At 37.2% G+C, this 9,219-nt stretch overlaps 1 protein-coding gene across 1 annotated transcript in view; it reads right to left on the reverse strand.

Annotated features, from left to right (window-relative positions):
• Window positions 1-9,219, reverse strand: part of HERC1 (HECT and RLD domain containing E3 ubiquitin protein ligase family member 1) — a 176,625-nt gene that overhangs the window by 94,659 nt on the left and 72,747 nt on the right. Inside the window, exons 25-29 of the mRNA XM_007467211.1 lie at window positions 6,219-6,487; window positions 4,319-4,534; window positions 3,554-3,674; window positions 3,089-3,326; window positions 2,744-2,925 (exon numbers count right to left, since the gene is read on the reverse strand). Coding sequence (XP_007467273.1) covers window positions 2,744-2,925; window positions 3,089-3,326; window positions 3,554-3,674; window positions 4,319-4,534; window positions 6,219-6,487 — 1,026 coding nt within the window. The remainder of the gene's footprint in view (window positions 1-2,743; window positions 2,926-3,088; window positions 3,327-3,553; window positions 3,675-4,318; window positions 4,535-6,218; window positions 6,488-9,219) is intronic.

The raw sequence follows: 9,219 nt of genomic DNA on the forward strand, positions 1-9,219 counted from the left end.
GTGAGCCATGGCCGCTGAGCCTGCGCATCCGGAGCCTGTGCTCCGCGACGGGAGAGGCCACGACAGTGAGAGGCCCGCGTACCACCAAAAAAAAAAAAAAATTAATCTCTAAAAAAAGACTTTGTGTTTTCATATTCTACAAAGAAACAAATTTGTAGGCTTGGGTCTGGTGTGCCTGACCTTAAACTCTATGTAAAAGATCTTTCCACAAACTTGCTCTAAACAATCATCCCAATTTTCCCACCAGTATCAACATTCTCATCTCCTCTTTAATAGTTTCTCTCTAATAGCTTCCCTCCCCCGCTGCACATTTTGAAGCCAAAGAACTTTCTGCTCTTCCTCTAACATGCCATGTTCTCATATTGTCCAACAACATTCATACCTCCCTAGCCTGGCTAAGACCCACTCAAAGCCAGGTGAAGAAGTTTGCCAGTGGGGTAGATTCCCAGAATGTCAATCCCTAAGGGGCATTAAAACATGGAAAATCATAACAATTTGGACAGGCACTACTTTCAGGGAGATCCTGGCACATCAAATTAAGAAATACACAGACAAATCACTTGTGATAGAGGGGAGACCACCCCCTGCCAAATGGCATGTCTGAATAGCCATTAATCTATCTTCATAGACATCTTTTTAACTGGAGGGCTTTTGTTTTGCTGAGATGGGTGTGCAGGTCTATGATAGAACTAACCTGCTAGGGATAATTAGAGAAAAAGTTAAGAGCTCCTTCTCTACATTTCCTCTTCACAGTACTCTACCTCTTCTTTACTTCTTTAGTCTTTGCTAATATACAAACATTTATTATATTAGTTTGAAGAATATAAAATTATTAGCCTGCCCTAGGTACCTATATCTCACTCCTTGTTCCTACACATTCCTTCAAAATCCAGTTCAAAGCTACCTCTTCCATGAAACTTTCTCTCTTGGTAGAGATCCCTGGGAAAATCTCTTTTAGGAGGCCTCCATCCTACCCGACTCTCACTCCCAGGAAGTATTTCTGTAACAAGACACTAAATTAATTAAATTAATTAAAGCCTGGAGACCTTAAATATAAAGCTGGTTAATACAACTTGATGATGCAGTTTGTGTTTCAGTATCAGTACTACGTTTGAAATGAAGAGTACACCTTACTTTCAGTTAAGTATTCTAAAGAGTATGTGGAGTTATTAATACCTGGTCCACCTGCCTCTGAATGCCTGGCCACCACTGACTAGAATCAGTCTCACTCCCAGCCATCCCCATAAATAGAATGGGTGCAACCTGAGGGGAATGGATGTGGACTCAAGTCTGCTGTTACACCTACTGAGGTTCATCAGTTTCTTTTTTTACTGGATATGGAAGGATCCAGTTTTCTTGGGGAACTATAGGCTGAGAAGTAACTCTACTGTGTCTTCCCTGCCGTCCATATGTGCAGTACTCAACAGAGTGGTAAGAAACTATTACCTGAACAGCCCTGTATCCCCAAACTGGATCTCAGGAAAAAGGGAGGTGGCATTAAAAGCCTGTTTTTATTTTATCATACTTTGTGAGTCTGCCCATGCTCTTTGTATAAGCAACATACTTGCTATATAAAGAAGAAGTAACTTGCCAGAGGTTCAGCCTCTGAAACCAAAAGCTAGTCCTAAATTAGACTCATACAACCTCCTAGATTCTGACCTAAGAGATTTAGCTATTTCTTCTGAGCTTATTGCATTACACTGTAATTATCTGTTTAAACATCTACCTTCCTCATTTCCCTAGAAGGTCCTTGAGGGCAGAGATAATGTTTTGTCATTTTTGTACCCCCAGCATATTCCTTTATCCACCTGCCTATCTATACAGTATTAATATTATTTAAATACTACTTTATTTATTTAAATATTATTTATTGTAATATTCCAATATTAACATTAACATTCATTGAGCTCTTACTATGTGCTAGACACTGCTCTAAGTCCTTTACAGAGCTTATTATGGTAATAAGACATTGAATAACTGACCAGTTTTAGACCTTGATTCCCTTAATATATAACAGACATGTATAGTAGTTCTTCTGTTCAGGGTTTATGTTCTACTGAAATACAATGTTCACTACAGTTTTTTTGGCTGCGCCATGCAGCTTGCAGGATCTTAGTTTCCCAAGCAGGGCTTGAACCCGCACCCTCAGCAGCAAAAGCACAGAGTCCTACCCACTGGGCCACGAGGGAATTCCCACAATGTTCACTATAGTTTTTAAAAGCTGTAAGGAGATGACCATATTACAGCAAGCAAAAATTATTACAGCTAAGTATAATGAAGAACTTTTTAGTGACTAGAGAACAGAACAGCCTAGCAAGAAGTTCAGCTTCCCTAATTCTAACCCAATTCCCAAATATTAAAACCCTTGGTCCTGGGGGAACACTTAAAACAAGAATGCAACCCGAGATGGGCTTTCATGATCACATGCTACAAGAACATAATCTGGGGAAATCAGTCACCTAGAACCTCTAAGTTCTAGAGCCACAACAGCCAAGGAGAGGATGAACTTAGACACTGAGTGGTACAGTTGCTACATCAGGGTTAACCAACTCTAAGGAGAAGTTGTTCAGTCAGAGGTACCTCTAAACTATACATATTTGGAGAAAAAAGGGCCTTCTAAAGGAACAAATAAGAATCCTCTCATGCCTCACAACAGAAAGAACTCTACATTCTAATGATATTCACACAATGTGGATTCAATAAATGCTTGTAAATAATGCCAGAGAGAAAAGATTTATGATACCTCTGAAGTCTCTCTTCTCAGTTTCTCCACTGGACTCAATTTTCTGTTCTTCTTCATCCTCTTCTTCTCCAAAAGAGGCCATAAGTAGTACACCGGCCTGGGACAACAAATTCTTCAACTGACTACAGAGTAGATCCAACAAAGATTGAACTACCTTGGGGCTCAGTTTATCAGCATAGGTCCTGAAATAACATATACATGAAATAACAGGAAAAAAATAAATGGCAATTACACACAAGGGCAAATGTGCTTAAACATATAAAGGAGATTACGATGAAATGGAAATCACTAAAATGTGAAAGACCAGGCCCCACACAGTTCTACCAAGACATCTACAATGCTCACCCTGTAGTGATGGCTAGAATCTGGAGCAATCTTGTACTAGCCACTTTTAAAGCTGTGCTTAGCTGGGAAACACCCGTTTTTGGCAACAACTGAAGAGGCTGTCCTAGCATGGTGTCTGTGCCACATAACTGCGACAATACATTTAGCAGACCAGTGGAAATCGCCAAAGAAACATCTACTGGTTGATAGTGGACACTCAGGGCGAAAACTGTAACCAAAAGGAGACGCTGCTGGGCTTCTAAAAAGAAGAAAGGCAGTTGAGAATCTTCTTTGAAGTTAACAAAGCACTTACTAAAATAAATCATATTCCAAAATATAAATAGTAGTATGGAACACTATTACACTTCAAGTATTTATTCTTTACCTATAAGCTGACCTAATGTTAAACACAGAACATTAGTTACCTAGCATAACCTCAGGCCAAAATATTACTTGCACCTTATATTTGCATGTGCAGTTACTCACCAATGTGATGCTTGTTTGCTTGCAGGGCTCTCTCCAGAGTAGCAGACAATTGTTGATAAATCTTATGCACAGCCATCTGGATTTCAATCTGAATATTTCTCTTAGCTGCTCTGATCCCATCCTAAATTACACACAAAGATTTACCTTTTCTATTAACAACAACAACACTTCCTACCCAAATGAAAGTAAAAGCATTTTATTCCTAGCCTATGCTAGAGCCCTATGGTGGTTTTTAATTATTTAGTATATTTCAGTATATAAAAGTTTTATAACAAACTTATTTTTCAATGCTTGAAAATTCTTGATTCTATATAATCTCTCTCCTTTCCCACAAAGCATTTTTCCTCTCTAAACATGGAAGACATAAAGACAACACTTCAAAAAAACAGTTCAAGCAATCAGAGAAACTTGGTAAAATGATCAAGTCCAAAATGTGAATTCTTGAAACCCATCCTCCCAAACACTAATCCTTATCCCAACTTAGATCTACCTCTATGCAATTTGGCTAAGGGTTAATAAAACTGAGCCAGCAAAGAACCTAAAAGTACAATAGTACCATGGCTTACCTAATGGCTTATCTAACCCCAGCTATACTCAGGAGACTAAACCAATGAGGTATCTTTAAGTCACTTAGGTCTTTATATTTTTAAACCTCAATTCTAAACACCAAAAAGTTTAGCATTATTAAACTGGTGTTGTAAAAATACAGTTAAAATCTGAATATACTAAAAGGTGTCATCCTCCCATGACAGTTCTGTCATCTACCTGATAGTGATGCAATCGGCCACTCTCTCCTTTGGCTCCTGCGTGTCCAACAGTGCCTAAACCGAAACACCCTGCTAGAAACTGCAGCCTCACAGATGTGAGCAGAGTGGATGACTGGAAACCTGAGCTTGATCTGCTTCCTGTCAGAGAGATGTTACCTTTTTCTTCCATTCCAGACAATAGTACAAGGATCTGATGAAGTGCCTCTAAACGAAGCTTGAGAAAAAATAAAATAAACATATTTTAGAATTCTTCACTGAACTGAGACACAAATAACTCTGTACGTCACAGATAATATATTTTTTGGCACACAGAAAATTCTGATATTTCTTAGGAATCTATTCTATTAAGATAAACATTTATTTTACTGTTATGACTTTAAAAATTAAAATATCTCTAAGATCTCTATAAGCATACTTCAGTATAAAAGAGGCTACACAGTACAAGGGGAAAAGTAGTAAATTTGGATGCAGGAGATCTAGCTTCAAGGCCAGAGTATTCCAACGACTGTGTAGCCTTGGTAAACTCAATTTCCTGAGTCTCAGTTTCTTCATGTATAAAATGAGGCTAATAGTACTTTAATCTACTCACAGAGCTATTGTGATGCTCATGAGGAGATATACGTGACTTCAAAAGCATCAAGTAGTATGGATACTGCTTCCTTTACTTATAACATTATATGGAATGAATACTCTTTAGTTCAAGAATTAGAAGTATTTCCAAAAGGTTTCTCTGTGGTTCTCTTGAACTTCTGGCTCTATCTTCCCTAGGAGGACAAATATCCACCTCAGCAGTCCATTGGCCTACCCTCCTTTTTTTAAAAAAAAATAAACTTTTTATTTCAAAATAATTTTATATCTACAGAAGAATTGTAAAGATGGTACAGATAGTTCCTGTATACCTTTCCCCAAGCTTCTCCTAATGTTAGTATCTTACAAAACTGTGGTACATTTATGAAAACAAATTAACATTGGTACAACACTACTGACTAAACCACAGAATTTATTTGGATTTCACCAGAGTTCCCATAATGTCCCTTTTATGTTCCAGGATCCAAATCAGGGTATCACGTCGCATTTAGTTGTCTTGTCTCCTTTAGTCTGTGACAGTTTCTGTCTTTGTTTTTTATGACCTTGACATCTATGAAGGGCTGTTTGTGTGTTTTATAGAATGTCCCTCAATTTGGGTTTGCCTGATGTTTTCTCATGTTTGGCCTACAGGTATGGATTGGGGGATGAATACTACAAAGTCCCCCTCTCACCACATTATTATCAGGGTACATGATACCACCAGAACTTATTACTGGTGATATTAATCTTGATCACTTGGTTAAGGTGATGTCTGCCAGGTTTCTGCAATGTAAAATTACTGTATTTTTTTCCCCTTTTCATACTCTGTTAGCTCTAAGTCACTAATTCCAGCTTACTCTCCAGAGGAGGAAAATTAAGCTCCACCTCCTAGGGAAGAGTATCAAAGAATTTGAGGACATGTTAAAAGCACAATCATTAATAAATATTTTGAGGGGGATATTTGGAGGCAATGCTCACTAATTTTAGCATTTATCATTATTAGCATGGTGTTCTAATCTAGCCCTTTTTAAACAGAGACAAATGGGTCAAAAATGGGGACTCTAAGAGCAGATCTGTATAGTCACCAGCCAATCTCACTCTAGTTTCTAGGAGACAAGGAAAAACTTAGTGATTAGAGTATCTTGTGCACTATTGTTCACTTCAAACAATCAGGCTGCTTTGGTTAAGATAGCAACATCAAAAAGCTCAAGTGAAGGAAAAGGGGAGGCAAGGAATAGAAGAAAAGGAAAAGTTTTTCCTACAATTGTACATTCAGTGGTTCAGTTTAAGTTTCCACAGTCCCTCACAAAGAGTAAATATCAAAGACTTACTTCTGCCCTTAACTGTTGCTGTTCCATTGCAATGATGGAGGCTTGGGGACTTGTAGACATACTTTCCTCTGGCTCTTTAAAACCTGGGGCATTCCCCACATCTCCACTCACAAAGCTTACAACATTTTCAATCAAAGTGTGAACTCCCAAAGACTTGGTAAGATCAAAATCAGACTCAAAGGAGTTAGAGGAGCTGCACAACCAGTCTCTGTTATGTTTCAGGCGCGCCCAAGAGTCGCTCAGGGTTTCCAATTGACTATGCATAGGACCTACATACAAACAGAACAAAAACCCATCAGTGATGACCAAGTAGAGCAAACATTCTGAAACCAGATGAGGGCTGAGTGTTGCTATCATACCAACTGGTGAGAAATGGATACTAGTGTTTGAATACATGCATGCATTAAGTGAATCTGAGCAAAATGCTTTGGTAAAAAACAACAAACAAACAAAAACTATAGCAATGTAAGAAAACAAAGGGAAAGCCCTGTTTAATGTACCAGTGTCTCTGTAAGCGCTTTAGTAACACGTTGCCACAAGAAAAAGAAAGGCAGAAGCTGCTCTCAAAATGCTTAGCTTAAAATGCTCTGCAGTATTAAACCAGACCATCATTTATGACCAAAATGGAACTCGGCACTTAGGACACTGCTGGTAAGACCTACTAGTAATAGGACTTCATCTGATTTAACATTATCATTGCAAAGAGTGAGTCAAGACTGTGCAAAATGTGTACATATCTGCAATGAAATATTACCAAAAAATGAATATAGAAGGGCAAGTAAACTTACACAAAAAGGAGACATAAATATCACCCTTGGTTTCATTAATATAAGGAACATTTTCACTGTGTGATATGCACATTTATTTCAGGTTGTGAAACTCCTATATAAAGGAAGCAAAGTTTCACAGACAAGAATATATAAGATTTACTATAAAATGATATCTACATAAAATTACCAAGTGGTGTTAACAATAGTGGCTAAATATAACACCATTAGTTTTGCCAGTGGGCATTTTCTAGGCTAAAATCTTTACATTAGACAGCAAAAATGTTAATATGTTTGATCACAAGAACTGTCCAAGGCATGTGCCAATAATGGCTTTAAATAAATATATAAATGTCTAATTCTTTCACGTTTTGTCTTTTTTGATTTAATTGATCTCAGGTACATGAGTTAGATTAATCATACTCCTTGGCTCATGATATACTCTCATCACTGGTCCATGCATGGCCTGCTTTTGTATTTATATTTACTTATAATAAATGTGAACACAAGAACTAGAAAACTGGCAGAATACTATCTATCTGTTCTTCCCCCCAACCCATCTCTCCCCTGTGTCCTCCAACCTAAGGATTTCATTATCACTCCTTTGCTTTTACTGTTGTTAAATATTGTTTTATCTTATATGTATTCCCAAGACAAATAATGTTTAGTGTTAGCTGTTTGTGACTTTATAAAAAAGTATCATTATATGTAGTCTTTTTGGACATTACTTTGCATTCAGTATAATATTGCTAATACTCATTCACATTGTTCCATGTAACCATGGTTCATTTGTTTGAGTGCTGTATAATATCTCATTCTGTGAATATACCAAATTTTTCTACTAGGAATGAATCTTGAGGTACCTAATAAAATATGCATTACAAAGATTATATTTGTTACATACTAGATGGAAAAGATTTGGGAAGAGGACTACTTAAACACTAATGCCCACAGAGAAAATGAACTAATACAATATTGACTGTATAACTTATTTTGGAATTATTACACTGATGTCAGGAAAATCCCAGGACTTCAAAATGAGACACAGAAATCCACAAGAGGCAGTTAATATTATAAAGTAGCTATGAAATAATTTATATGCATTCTACTAAAATAATTTAGAATGGCTAAGAATATATGGTTTATCTGCCTTCTATATTTTAGCAAGAATTCTTAAGATTAAAAAATGTTGGATTTTCAGTTCTACTGAACATAAAAAATAACCAATCTGAAAATTTCCCCAAACTGTATAGCTGAATATTTTCCCACGTAAAATAGAAAAGGTAAAAATCCAAAGAAAAATGTCATGGATGCATAATGTATTAAATTAAAATTATATTTAAAGAATAAAGGAGGGGCTAATGTGGAAAAAAAGAGAAAAAAAGAAATAATCATTTTCCACTTCCTTAAGCATCCCAAATGCAGACTCTGGATTTAACCTTAACTTACAAATGATATTTTTTTGTCTCTTAGCATTGAGCTTGTTGGTTCAATAATAAAATTTCAGAATAAAAAGTTCTTCCATCTTCCAATACTTATACTTTTCAAAATGAAAATACAATGTGCAGAGAGTTAATGCTAGAACCACAGAAGTAAAAGTGACCTTAAAGATTACCTAGTCCAATTTCCTCACTTGAGGAAACAGAGGCTCAAAGAAAATGATCTTTTCTAAATTAATAACACTAATCCCTTAAGCTTATGGGAGGTGGTCTTACATATTCCTGTTGTTAATCAACTCACAAATCACTGATCCATGGGAATTTCAACTGCCTGCCTACGCAAAGGCTCAATATGTGAAGAAACTGCAAGTAGTGAATTGCCTTAATATACTCCAAAATATTGTATGGAATAGGTGGCCAATCCCCAAATTAAATCCTCTCTGCAATTTAAAGCAGGGGTCAGCAAACTTTATCTATAAAGAGCCAGATAGTAAATAATTTCAGGTTTTGTGGGTCATTCACTATTCATTTAACTACTCAACTCTGCTGTTGTAGTGTGAAAGCAGCCATAAGTAATACATGAGTGTGGCTGGGTTCCAACAAAACTTTACTTTCAAACAAAGGTGGTAATCCAGATTTGGCCCTCTAGTCAGTTTGCTGACCCCTAATTTAAAACATGTAATTTATGGGCTTCCCTGGTGGCGCAGTGGTTGAGAGTCCGCCTGTCGATGCAGGGGACGCGGGTTCGTGCCCCGGTCCAGGAAGATCCCACATGCCGCGGAGCGGCTGGGCCCG

Source organism: Lipotes vexillifer, unplaced genomic scaffold, assembly GCF_000442215.2.
Source record: "Lipotes vexillifer unplaced genomic scaffold, Lipotes_vexillifer_v1.1 scaffold1654, whole genome shotgun sequence".
In the NCBI taxonomy this organism is placed as follows: Eukaryota; Metazoa; Chordata; class Mammalia; order Artiodactyla; family Lipotidae; genus Lipotes; species Lipotes vexillifer.